This window comes from Pelophylax lessonae (assembly GCF_965119305.1).
Source record: "Pelophylax lessonae genome assembly, chromosome: 7".
NCBI lineage: Eukaryota > Metazoa > Chordata > Amphibia > Anura > Ranidae > Pelophylax > Pelophylax lessonae.
Genome location: NC_138774.1, coordinates 53236022 through 53250404, shown reverse-complemented (window position 1 = coordinate 53250404; position 14383 = coordinate 53236022). Strand labels below are relative to the sequence as shown.

General features: G+C 47.0%; 1 protein-coding gene across 1 annotated transcript in view; it reads right to left on the bottom strand.

Annotated features, from left to right (window-relative positions):
• COQ8B (coenzyme Q8B) overlaps positions 1 to 14383 on the bottom strand; it is an 83164-nt gene that overhangs the window by 27852 nt on the left and 40929 nt on the right. The window contains exon 10 of the mRNA XM_082263138.1: positions 8179 to 8272. Within this exon, the coding sequence (XP_082119264.1) occupies positions 8179 to 8272 (94 nt within the window). The remainder of the gene's footprint in view (positions 1 to 8178; positions 8273 to 14383) is intronic.

Below are 14383 nucleotides of genomic sequence, written 5' to 3'. Positions count from 1 at the left end.
ACAGGGAAGCTGGTCAGAGTTGATGGGAAGATGGATGGAGCCAAATACAGGGCAATCTTGGAAGAAAACTTGTTAGTTTACAAAAGACTTGAGACTGAGGCCGAGGTTCACCTTCCAGCAAGACAACAACCCTAAACATACAGACAGAGCTACAATGGAATGGTTTAAATCAAAGCATATTCATGTGTTAGAATGGCTCTGTCAAAGTCCAGACCTAAATCCAATTGATAATCTGTGGCAAGACTTGAAAATTGCTGTCTGCTCTTCCCAATCTGACAGAGCTTGAGCTATTTTGCAAAGAAGAATGGGCAAAAATGTAACTCTCTAGATGTACAAAGCTGGTAGAGACATCCCCAAAAAGACTTGCAGCTGTAATTGCAGCGAAAGGTGATTCTACAAAATTTTGACTCAGGGGGGCTGAATACAAATGCACGCCACACTTTTCACATATTTATTTTAAGGCACTGTAGGTAGAATGGATGCAAAGGATAAGATACTGCAGGACATGTCAAGGTAGCAGTACCGCACAAACTAAAGGCCGAATTTGCTGTTTTGAGGGGCAAATGGACGGCGCCATGTATTGTAAAATCTTGGAGGAGAACCTTCTTCCCTCAGCCAGAACACTGTAGATGGGTCATGGATGGGTCTTCCAGCATGACAATGACCCAAAACATACCGCCAAGGCAACAAAACAGTGGCTCAAGAAGAAGCACATTAAGATCATGAAGTGGCCTGGTCAGTCTCCAGACCTTAATCCTATAGAAAATTTATGGAGGGAGCTGAAACTTCGAGTTACCAAAAGACAGCCAAAAAACCTTAAGAATTTAGAAAAGATCTGTAAAGAAGAATGGACCATAATCCCTCCTGAGATGTGTGCAAACCTGGTCACCAACTACAAGAAACGTCTTACCTCTGAGCTTACCAGCATGGGTTTCTCCACCAAATACTAAGTCGTGTTTTGCTTGGGGATCAAATATTTATTTTACTCACTAAACTGCAACTCAATTTATAACATTTGTATCATGTTTCTGGATTTTTGATTGATATACTTAGAAAATCTGTAGGGGGATCAAATAGCTATTTCTCTTACGTCCTCCGACAGTCGCCGCCTCTTCATATTCGTCACATATGGGGTATTAGACTTTGCTCCGAAGGAGTAGCTAGGCAACAGAATATGTTCACATTAAAGCTTTTAACATATCCCACCCTCAAGGGGTGGTCCCCTCAGTCAATACCCTCCTACTTCCTGCAACCATATCTCAGTTTTAATGTCTAGCTTGTCAGGAGTGGCTGGCTCTCTCTGTGCTGGGACTTTCTGTCCCAGACTCTTTCTTCTTTTTATAATTTTGTTTGAGTTTTCTCTCTACCTTTACTTAGCTGTTATTTTTGTCAGCGTTAGTTAGTTCTTCTGATGAAGAGGATCATGCGGGCTGGGTCTCGGGCTGATCCCCCTGGTCGCAGGTCGTGGGTCAGTGGCTTCCCAGCCTGCCATCGAGCGTTCAGCCAGGTAACGCTCCTGGCACAGTGAACGACCCATCCCTGTTCGGTGCAGGGATGATTGGTGAGGTGGCTACCTCACTGGACGCTGTGCGGTTTCTTAACCCCCATTTTGTGCGTCTTGAATTGCGACTCTCCCTGCCTCATGTGCAGCGGCTTGTTCGCCTGTGCGGGTCCCCCACGCCATTGAGAGGTAAGTGTATCTATGTGGGGACCTGTCTGTCTGGGGGGGGTGTCAGTCTGGGACTGTGTAACCTGCCTCTATTCACACTGCTTGTCTCCCTATCTCTCGGCTGCATGCTGTGGGCTGCAAGGGGGGGGGGGAGCTGTGTGACACTGTGTGTGTCAGTCTGGTCAGTGTGAGAAGCTGTGTGCTGTGGGGCATGTTTTGGCATATACAGCGATCGCTGCGGCGATCTGACATGTATTCCTGTACAGGGATGTCACGTGTGCATTACTGCACTGTGGAGCGGCGGTTTCGGCGCCAAACGGCGCCATTTTGCCTACACTCGCTCCGGCCGCATGTTTTACATGCATGGCGGCCATTTTCTTGTAGCCTCCATAGGCTTTCATAGAGCGCCCTGGCAGCATCACTTCCTCTTTCCAGGAACACCGATCGAGGCAGCAGCAGCGGCGAGGGTCTCCTCAGGTTTTATCCTTCTGTTCTTGCTATCCATTGCCTGTGTTCAGTTTGCATATTCCCTGTGGGGGTCTCATTGTGCTTGAGTGTGGTGCGGTGGGCTGCGCTTGCCGCGCTTGCTTAAAGGGGCAGTTAACCCTTTATTGTCTGGCATTACAGGGGCAATGGATTCTCAGGAGGGCAAATTTCCTACCGCCTTGGTGGAAAGCCAGGGGACCGCTGTTTCCCCCCCAGGGGGGGATTTAGCCACTATTGTGGCTGGCCTTGCTGCTCAGGCGCAGATGCTGGTGGCTGCTCAATCTACTAAAAGACCCAGAATTGCTCTTTCCTCTGATTCTGAGGGTGAAGGTGATGGGGTTGTTATGGCGGGGGCCTCCTTATCGGGGTCCCGCTCCTCCCTAGATCTAGTGGGGTCCGAGGTGGAGGCTGAAGTTGAGGGGGTAGATAATTCTCCCCCTGGCTTGCCTGAAGAGCTTGCAATCATGGATGAATTGATTGCTTCCATAAAGCAAACACTGCGTTTGCAGGATGAAGTGTGTCCCCCCGCTGCCTTGGCGGCCTATGGGACGCAGAGAAAACGCAGGACGCCGCAGGTTTTTCCCTGCAATGATGATTTTCAGCGCGCTGTTAAGGAACAATGGCGCAATCTGCGCAAACCTTTTGCTGTACCAAGTAGGTTCAAGCTGCGTTATCCTTTCTCGCCTTCCACTGAGGAAAGGTGGTGTGTGCCTCCCCCCGGTGGATCACGCAATTGCGGTTTTAAACAAGGCCACTGCGATTCCTGCAGAGGATTCCCCTGTGTTCCGTGATGCCACGGATAGGAGATTGGAGTCTCTTGCCCGTCATACTTATTCTGTTATGGGTTCTATGCTTAAAGCTCTGTTTGCTTCTCTCATGGCGGCCCAGGCGATCGCAAGTTGGACGCAGATGCTTAGGCGCGTCCTAGTGGCCGACTCGGCCTCGCCGGCGACCCTGGATATGGTGGATCAAATCCACCAGGGTGTCATGTATCTGTGTGATGCGGACCTGGACCTGGTTCCATTGGCTGCACGTGTGCACAGCGTGGCGGTGTTGTCTCGCCGCCTGGTTTGGTTAAAATGTTGGTCGGTGGACCAATCTTCACGTAAGACCTTAGCCAATCTGCCTTATGATGGGTCTCGCCTTTTTGGGGAGTCCTTGGATGTGTTGATTAAGGGGATCACCGGGGGTAAGAGCACTCTCTTGCCCCATTTCCCCAAGGCTAAGGGGGCTTCTGGGAAGAAGCATGCTAATTTTCGGCCCCCTCAGGGGTCCTTTCGTGCCTTTCGGCCGCACTACAAGGGCAAGCCGTTCAAAGGTCAAGGCTCTCAGAAGAAGCCCTGGTCTGGGAAACAGAAGTCCGGCCAATCCGGATCTGCAGCCCATAACAGTTCGGCCTGAAGGGGCGCCCTCACCCAGTTTTGGGGTGGGGGGGACGCTTGCTCGGTTTTCTTCAACCCTGGTTGGCCCGTGTGCGGGACAGATGGGGTCAGGAGATTGTTCGATCTGGTTACAAGATCGAGTTTCTCTCTCGGCCGGAGAGCAGATTTTTTCCCTCAAATCTTCAACTGTCTCCAGAGCGTTTGCGGGACCTGCACCTGGCGGTGCGGGACCTGAGGGCTCCGGGAGTGGTGGTTCCGGTGCCTCATCGGGACAGATTTCGGGGGTTTTATTCCAATCTGTTCACCGTGCCCAGAAAGGAGGGCAAGGTTCGTCCAATTCTGGACTTGAAGGCTCTGAACCGCTCTGTGCGGGTTCGCAAGTTCCGCATGGAATCCCTGCGGTCGGTGGTGGCTGCCCTGGTTCCGGGGGAATTCATGGCCTCCATCGATTTGAAGGATGCGTATGTTCACATCCCCATTTTCGAGGGTCACCAGAGGTTCCTTCGATTTGCCATTGCGGAGGATCACTACCAGTTCGTGGCGTTGCCTTTTGGTCTCGCCTCGGCTCCGCGGGTCTTCACCAAGGTGCTTGCACCGGTTCTGGCATTATTGAAGGCCCAGGGCATTTCTGTCCTGGGGTATCTGGACGAAATTCTGGTTCGGTCTGCGACCAGCCAGGGTCTGGAGAAGGACCTGTCTGTCACGATGCAAACTCTGCAGGAGTTTGGTCGGACGATAAATTTTCCAAAGTCGACACTGAGTCCGTCGGTTCGTCTTCCCTATCTGGGAATGTTTCTGGACTCGGTGCAGGCGAAGGTCTTCCTGCCGGAAGACAAACTCGGAACTCTTCAGGAGGAAGTCAGGTCCCTTAGGGACATTCCGCACTCGTCTCTGCGGACGTGCATGAGATGTCTGGGATTGATGGTCTCGGCCTTCGAGGCGATTCCCTTCGCCCAGTTTCACACGCGGGGTCTCCAAGCGGAGATCCTGTCCAGGTGGGACGGGCGACCTCAATCTCTGGATCTTCAAATCTCGTTGAGTCATCGCACCAGAAGAAACCTTCTGTGGTGGCTCCAGTCCCCGATGGTGTCCGGGGGCAAGTCGTTTCGTCCTGTCTCGTGGACGGTGATCACCACGGATGCCAGCCTGTCGGGCTGGGGTGGTGTTCTGGGCGTTCTATCCGCCCAGGGAACTTGGTCGGAGGGGGAGTCTTCCCTTCCGATCAACATTCTGGAATTGCGTGCGATAAGTCTCTGTCTTCATCGCTGGACGGACCGGCTGCAGGGCTGCCCGGTTCGGGTGCAGACGGACAATGCCACGGCGGTGGCCTACATCAACCACCAAGGGGGCACCAGGAGTGCCCGAGCGGCTCGAGAAGTGGCCGACATTCTGTCTTGGGCCGAGACTCATGTCCCGGCGATAACGGCGGTTCACATTCCGGGGGTGGAGAACTGGCAGGCGGACTATCTGAGTCGCCAGACCCTGGATCAGGGGGAATGGTCTCTCCACCCAGCTGTCTTCCAGATGTTGTGCGCGAAGTGGGGTCTTCCAGATGTGGACCTGTTCGCGTCTCGTCTCAACAACAAGGTGAAAAGGTTCGTGGCAAGGACGCGCGACCCTCGGGCAGACGCGTCGGACGCGTTAGTGGCCCCGTGGCATCAGTACAGGCTGATGTACGCGTTTCCACCGATTCAGTTGCTGTCCAGGTTCCTTCGCAGGTTACACTCGGAACGCAGCACGGTGATTCTTGTGGCACCGGACTGGCCTCGCCGGTCCTGGTACGCAGACCTCGTGAATCTGGCGGTCGACGCCCCGTGGCGTCTGCCTCTTCGAGACCATCTACTGTCTCAAGGACCGATATACCATCCTGCTTTACAGTCGCTGGCTTTGACGGCCTGGCTGTTGAGACCGAGGTCCTGAAGGAGAGGGGTCTCTCTCCAGAGGTCGTTCATACTTTGATCAACGCGAGGAAGTCTTCTTCGGGGAAGGTTTATTACCGTACTTGGAAGGCCTATTTTGCCTGGTGTGAGTCCAGGGGGTTTTCACCTCGCACGTACTCGGTTTCCCGTGTGCTGTCTTTCCTTCAAACGGGTGTTGATCAGCGTTTGGCGCTGGCTACGATTAAGGGTCAGGTGTCTGCGCTGGCCGTTCTGTTTCAACGTCCCGTGGCTTCCAACTCCTTGGTTGGCACTTTTGTTCAGGGTGTGCGGCATCTGGTTCCTCCTAGGAGGGATCCTTTGCCCCCTTGGGACTTGAATCTCGTTCTGTCTGTGTTGCAACGTGCTCCTTTTGAACAGATCAGGGAGATCTATGTTGTCCAAAAAGGTCGCCTTTTTGGTGGCGATCACTTCGGCTCGCAAAGTGTCGGAGCTGGCAGCTTTGTCCTGCAAGTCTCCGTACCTGGTTGTTCATTTGGATAAGGTGGTCTTGCGACCTAATCCTTCTTTTCTTCCAAAACGAGTTTCGGAATTCCATCTTAATGAGGATATTGTCTTACCTTCGCTGTGCGCGAAGCCTAAACATCCAAAGGAGGTGAGATTGCATTCTCTGGATGTTGTTCGGGCGATAAGGGTTTACCTTAAATCGACTGAGTCTTTTCGAAAGACGGACTCCTTGTTTGTTCTTCCAGAGGGTCCTCGGAAGGGCATGGCGGCTTCGGCCTCTACCATCGCCAAATGGATCAGGCAGACCATTGAACAGGCCTATGCTTTGCAGGGGAAGGTTCCCCCTGTGCCTGTGAAGGCGCACTCTACTAGATCTTTGAGTACGTCTTGGGCCTGTCGTCATGGGGCTTCTGTAGCCCAGGTGTGTAAGGCGGCGACCTGGTCGACCGTACACACGTTCACAAAATTCTACAAAGTAGATGTTCAGGCATCGGCGGATGCTTCCTTTGGCCGCAAGGTTCTTAGTGCGGCAATTCCCTAGGGTCCCTTGTTGGGGACCTCTGGCTGTTGGGATAAGTTTTGTATCCCCTGGTTTTTTGTCTTTTCCTGGGTTGTTGCTCCTGTTGAGCACTTGTTTTTTTCTGTTGCCCAGCTGTTTTCCTTCCTTTGGTAAGGTTCCTTCCTTTGATGCGGAGACTGCGTTGCCTTTTCGGCGCGGATGCGTTTCCCACCCCTCATGTTTGCACTGCTTTGGGACGTCCCCATATGTGACGAATATGAAGAGGCGGCGACTGTCGGAGGACGTAAGAGAAAACGGAATTTTTGTAAAATCTTACCTGTAAAATTCCTTTCTCTGAGTCCTCCGACAGTCGCCGCCCCCGCCCCTCTTTTGGGGTTTGGTTGTATATTCTACTGCTATTCCACTAAAACTGAGATATGGTTGCAGGAAGTAGGAGGGTATTGACTGAGGGGACCACCCCTTGAGGGTGGGATATGTTAAAAGCTTTAATGTTAACATATTCTGTTGCCTAGCTACTCCTTCGGAGCAAAGTCTAATACCCCATATGTGACGAATATGAAGAGGCGGCGACTGTCGGAGGACTCAGAGAAAGGAATTTTACAGGTAAGATTTTACAAAAATTCAGTTTTTCCCCACTGTATGTATTAGACATCTATGGAACACAAGCACTTTAAGATTCTTGGTTTTTGTATACATGACTGCATGATATTAAGGCATTTTTTATTATACTATATTGAGCACTATCACTTTAAATATGCTTATTTACCCCATTATGTTTTTTGCATATATTATTGTATTGTTTAATATACTTTATTTATTCACCTGTGGTACTTTATCATTTCTATTTTTTTTTTTGCTTGGGTACATTTTTTACCAGAATGCGGCACTTCATTTTGGTGTAAAATAAATTATGTAACTGGCTAAGGAGAAGTCGCTGTAATGCAGCTGACATGTTCAAAGATGCTGACATATAGGAAAAAAAAAACATAAAAAATTCCTTTGTGCTAGATATGTGTATAAGCAGAGATGTATAGTAACTAAGTAGAACTACTTCACTACTGTACTTAAGTACGGAAAGGCGGTATCTGTACTTTCCTGGAGTAGAATTTTTTTCTCCTACTTCCACTTTTACTTCACTACATTTTTTCGATGATTTCAATACTTCTACTCTGATATTTTTTTTTTTTTGTTCTGCATCGTTACTCGTTACAATTATAAAAATTACCACTGCCAGAACAGTAGATGGCAGGTTTCATGAAGCTCAAAACATGTGTATTATCAGCGCATACGAAAATAAATGCTACTGTATGTATAAATAAAAGCTGCATTTGAAATAATAAAAAACAATATGATGTTCAAACTTTTGACTTCTTTCTTTAATAACTACATAACACAGTACTTGTACTTTTACTTTCAGTACTTGAGTAGCTATTTTTTTTTCAAAACTACTGGTACTTTTACTTTCAGTACTTGAGTAGCAAAATTTTTAAAAAACTACTTGCAATACTTAAGTACAAAAAATGTTGAATACTTTAGTACTTCTACTCAAGTCACTTTTTGATCGAGCACTTGTACTTTTACTCAAGTATGGGTTTCGAGTACTTTATACAACTCTGTGTATAAGAAGTGTGCAGAATGTCAACTGAGAGTATTAATTGTTGATTAACTTAACTTCTAAGATCCTATTTTCCATTCTAACACCCCTTACATGAGTAGCAAATAAAGAATTACACTTACCCAAATTTTTTACCACACTCAGCTTCCCGCAGGTAGTCACACTCCCAGGACAGCTCTTTCTGCAGGACCTGAACGCTGTTCTCAGGAAACAAACCTGGGTATAGATCAGACACATTTTACTTCACTGCTAACTATTATGTGACAAAAAACTGGCTCTATATGTCTGCAACCTATTTAGTTATAAAGCCCAAACACTTTTTACCTTAATGCATTCCTTGCATTAAGGTAAGACATGTTTAGGTAGTAGTATCCCCCCCCCCTTATACTTACCTGAGCAATCATTCGATCCAGCGCTGTGCCTGTCTGCAGCTCTTCTCTCCTCTCATTTCTTGGTCTCACAAGCTTTGCTGAGGCAGCAGGAGCCATTGCTGCTGTCAATCAAAGCCAGTGACGACGGGGTGGGGGGCAGGGCCGTATTCTGCTGTCTGTCTATACACGCAAACAGCAAGGTATAGGAGTGAGCCCACATGAATGCCCTCATAGAAAGCGGCTTACTCTGGGGGCACCAGGGTTAATTTAGTAGACTAAAATATTTTTGTTGACTAAATTAACACTAATTTAGCCGACTAAAATACGACTAAAACAATTCAGATGACTAAAATACGACTAATACTAAAATTAAAATTTTAGTCAAAAGACTATGACTAAAAACAAAATCGAAAATTTACATCAAAATTAACACTACTCTGCTGGACATTTCTAAATTGGCAACACAACTCCATCCAAAGCCTGTAATAGCACAAGTTTAAACATGTATTGCACCACCGCATAATCATAAGTAAGGGGCATCTACTAAGCTGCTGAAAGAGAAAAAATTAGGAAAAAAAGGCTTTAAATATTAAGAAAAAAATAATAATGTTGGTAATATATTCAGGTAATATGTGCAATGGCATTACAGCCAATAGAGTTTACAGTTTTTGAGTTTTTTGTATTTTAAAGTTGCACTTTTGTTTGTCAAAAAGCAATATTTTTGTTGGTTTATTAAACTTGGTTTTATCAATAAAGACGTTATATATCACAATGGCAAAATCTGTGTCTGTAGTGCATGTTCAACCCTTAATACCAGAAATAATAACGTGTTATTAGATTTTTTTTTCTCCAGGAGTATATAACTGGTTTGAAAATTCTAGAGAAATGTTTAAATAATGCTTTTAAATTCACCTAAACCCATTCAATTTGTAGTCGACTAAAATGTACTGGAGATTTTAGTCGACTAAAATATGAAAAAAAAAATTCAGAGGACTAAAATATGACAAAATTCAGAGGACTAAAATATGACAAAATTCAGAGGACTAAAATATGACAAACAATTCAGAGGACTAAAATACGACTAACTAAAATAGCATTTTAGCCAAAAGACTAAAATATGACTAAAACTAAAATGGAATTTTAGTCAAAAGACTATGACTAAAACTAAATTTGTTGCCAAAATTAACGCTGGGGGGGGGCACTCACCAGAGGAAATAGTAGCACTGGCGGGAGACCTAAGAAGGAGGATCGGGCTGCTCTGTGCAATTCTGTTGCACATAGCAGGCAAGTAGAACCCATTTGTTATTAACCACTTGAGTTGCAGATGGTTTTATTCCCTTCATGACCAGAGCATTTTTTGCTATTCAGCACTGCGCTACTTTAACTGGCAACTGCATGGTTATGCAACACTATGCCCAAATAACATTTTTAGCATTTTTTTTTTACACTAACAAGTTTTCTTTTGGTGGCATTTGATCATCACTGGGTTTATTTTATGCGATATAAACAAAACAGTCAAATAAATAAAAAAACCCTGATATTTTCTACTTTCTGTTATAAAGCATGTCTAAAAAAAAAAAAACGAAATTCTTCAAAAATTTAGGCCAAAATGTAATCTGCTACAAGTCTTTGGTAAATAAAACAAAAAAAACAAAAAACCCCAATAAATGTATATTAATTGGTTTTGCAAATGTATAGCATCCACAAACTATGGTATATACTGGGATTTACACAACTATGACACAATACCAGCAATGGCGGTGATCAGCAACTTTTAGTGGGACTTTGATAGTGTGATTTTGCGCTAGTTGACCCTGGCTGGCAGGTACACTGGCACCAATAGTGACACTAACACAATGATCAGTGCTAATACTATACACGGTCACTGTACTAATGACAGGCTGGGAAGGGGTTAACATCTAGTGGCAATCAAAGTGTTAACTGTTAGAAAAAAATGAAATAGCGCCTCCTATGAAACTTTCTAATAACTCGTGGAGCACTAATTTAACACGTGGTGTTTGTAAAAAAATTGTATTAAATGATAGTCATGATTAAATTTGATCACAGGACATTCACTTACTGTTGAAGTAGCAGCACTGCATTGTTTATCAATTTCATTTTATGCATTAGCTTTTTTATGTGGACACGTATCTATATTAATAAAATGCAACTGTCCCTGCGTCCACACTCTAGATTCCGTGTGTCCGTGATATTGCGCATGTGCACCACGGACAGCCAATGGGATTGGGAATGGGGGCGGGCACTGACCTTTTTAGGCTGAGGGAGCTCCTCGGTGTCGGAGGCCGGGTATTGGGGGTCACCCCCCATGATGCTGCGGTGTGAGGGCCGTAGTACTGCCGGTGCTCACGGTGCTGCGGTGTGAGGGCCGATCGTTTCAGTAGGACCTCCTATCTAAGTGGATGCCCTATCGGGAGAAACGCGTCAGAGAGGAGGCGCCGCGTCATCACATCTAGACCAGGCAGCGGTCCGCACTGCAGGCGGACCCCGCCATACAGCTCCTCCGTGAGGGAACTCGCTATTATTGTCTTCACAACTGTAAGTGCAACCATTTGTTTTTAATAAATATCTACTGTTGGTAATGCACCATTGCGGTCCCCTCTGTTGTGTCCCCTATTATTGAGGTCAACCAGACTAAGGAGTTACAGCAGCCAATCAGAGCCTAGTCACCTTTGGCAGGATCTTCTTTCGTCAGGCTTTCTGACTGGGTCTGTTCCTCTTGGACACAAGCACTACATCAGCCATCCTAGAGTCCAGTAACCCCCGGCAGGACCACTCATCACCATAGAACCAGGCTTCTTGTTTGGCTTTTGTCCGGTAAGAGTCTAGGGAGCACGAGTGTGTCAGAGTGCCTTCTGTATTTCTGGGAACTTTTCTACCTGGCTGCATGACCTTTGGAGCGGTCATATTCATATATGCCCTTAACGTTTAACTTCTGGTAAGAGGCCAAGCTGGTGGTGGGACTTTGCACCTTCCAATCACAGTTCACCTTTCCCCAAGCTGGAAGCTTATGTCACCATTTTTTGCACTTTATTTATGGACTTATAACATGGACGTTTATTGCACATTGGTGTATCACTAGTCACCTTCTGGACATTTTTTGTTTTACACGAATTGCATACGTTTTCATTTTTTTGCATTATTATTGCATTTTTGGTTTATTTGTTTGCATCATTTTGTATGTTGCACATATGCACTAGGGCAGCGCACCTGATTTCTTTACATGTTTCAGTAGCCACCGTCTGATCCGTATGTGCTGGGGAGGCGGAGTTCCGATCCGCTGCCTTAGATTTAAAAATGGCGCCACCCGGCGCCACACGTCATTGAGTATACGCCGCCACTCGGGAAAGCTCGGATACGTTTGGGTATTCCCGGAAATTACCGAGCAGCGGCGTATACGCAATGACGTGTGGCGCCGGGTGGCGCCATTTTTAAATCTAAGGCAACGGATCGGAACTCCGCCACCCCAGCACATACGGATCAGACGGTGACTACTGAAACGATCGGCAGTACAACGGCCCTCACACCGCAGCATCATCGGGGGTGACCCCCAATACCCGGCCTTCGACACCGAGGAGCTCCCCCAGCCTAAAAAGGTCAGTGCCCGCCCCCAGCACATAGGAATTCAGAACGGCCCTCACACCGCACCATTATCGGGGGTGACCCCCAACACCCGGGAACCGGCCTCCGACACCGAGGAGCTCCCCCATCCTCCCCAGCACATATCAGGAACAGGTAAGTTAGACTCCTCCACTGCTGCACTGCCTGCCATTATGCAGGGGCTGCAGGCATACTACAAGAGATGCAGTGCTGCAGGCATGGTACTCCTGTACCATGCCCGCAGCCCCCCGCATTCCCCTGTACCATGCGCGCAGCCCCCGCATTCCCCTGTACCATGCGCGCAGCCCCCGCATTCCCCTGTACCATGCGCGCAGCCCCCGCTCAGTCAGCCATATGTTCTAGCGCCCGTTAATTTAACGGGCTTAATGTCTAGTTGTTTAATAAGCTAGCGCCTCAAACACAAGATTTTACATTAAAGGGTTAACTGTGCCTAACAATGTGTAATATCTGCTGATTTCACTTTACTACCTGTCTGTATTTTTCATAAACAGACAGATCGCTGTTCCCTGTACACAGGAGTTCTGTGTTTTTGTTAACACGGAACTCTGTATGATTGACCACAGCCGATCAGCTGACTATAGCTCAAAACATTGATAAAATCAGCTGCCAAAGTCATCCAGCTGTGTCCATTCAAACAGGCGAGTGGTTAAAAACACACACCATACTCAAGAAGAGTATATCCGCTGTATAAGCTTCTCTTGCCTGGTACCAGCACGATCCTCGATCCTTTAGCCCACCCAGTCGCTTGTCGAGACATGAGTGTAGGGTGGTAAGACGCATTAAACTGTTTATTCTACACAGGCACAAAAAGATATACACTCTGGGACAATCCCCCCTCCTCTCTAGCTAATCCACATACACATATATTTCCATATTAGGCTCATCCCAAGGCAGACAGAAACAATAGAATAGGATACAGCCACTTAATAACAAACCCCCCCTCAAACGAACCCCACCTCAAACTATCTAGCAATGGTCTAGGAGATAAACTCCTACAAACAGCCTGAAAAGGTCGAACCAATGTGTCATAATATATTTGAGGGATATTGTCAATATTACTGTCCTAAGTGAAAGAGCCCCTTCATTCTTTCAACTCAAACCACACATAGAACCCAGGATAACCGGGGTAACGCCAAATGCGGAGTCCGGGGTGGTTTTACTGCGAGTCTGGTTAGTGCAGACCCGACTGGGGTTCTTGGTCACCCTGTGCCCCAAATAGACACAGGGTGACTTACACATTGGTGGGGCCGGGGAAGCTGGACCAGGAGTTTCCCGACCTCTCTAAGGTAATCTGGGTTCCATAAGCCCCCCCTTGTCTCTCTCTCTGTCTCACACACACACCCCTTCTCCTTAGCCACATCCCGCCCGGCCTATAGCAAAATGACAGGCAGGCAGTGGCTCCCCCGTTGTGCCTCAATGTCATATGATGTCCTTCAGAACAAGCTGTTAGTGTGCGCTCCTGGGGTTACGCAGTGTGACAGTCGGTAGTGCTCCGACACACCGCATCTCAGAAAATGGTAAAGAGCATATGATGTAGGCACTATACCATGTGATCAGCTATGTATGTCCAATCACAGTGTAACTACGAAGTGCCAGATATCGGCATTACTCCATTTACGCTGACAGGGCATGAGTAGAGAACTGATAAGCGGCTCTTCAGGTGGGGTGGGGGTCTGCACTGATAATCAGTGCAGTGATTATAGGTCCAGCCCCATCAGCGATGACCAGAAAGCCCACTGATGCCAATCAGTGCCCAGCAGTGATGTCTTGCAGTGCCTCCTCATCAGTGCTGCCCATCACTGCCCATACAGGCTGCCCATCAATGCCATCTACAAGTGCCGCCTAATCATTGCCTGTCACTGCAGCCTCATTAGTGCACATAAGTGAAGGAGAAAAATTACTTATTTACAAAATTCAAAGTGTGACAGCGTTGAAAGCTGAAAATTGGTCTGGGCAGGAAAGGGGCAAAAGTGCCTTGTATTGAAGTAGTTAACGTAAAAGTTTTTTTTTTTTGAAAATTCTTTTTAATTGTATTTTTGAAAAAAACTTCATACAAAACAGAGCCGTGTGGGCATACCCAGGCTCAACAAAACAGAACCATAAAATAACAAAAAAAAAAAAAAAAACCAAACTAAAGAAAAATTAAGAAGAAAAATAAAAAAACAACAACAACCCCACTACCCCCCAACATGGCTGCAGCTCCAAGAATACCACATACAACTCAGGTTTGAGTACAGACAGTCCAATGCACATGCAATGAAATCAGGACGGTACAGTGTGATCAGGGAGGCACTAACCTATCACCACAGCCTACATA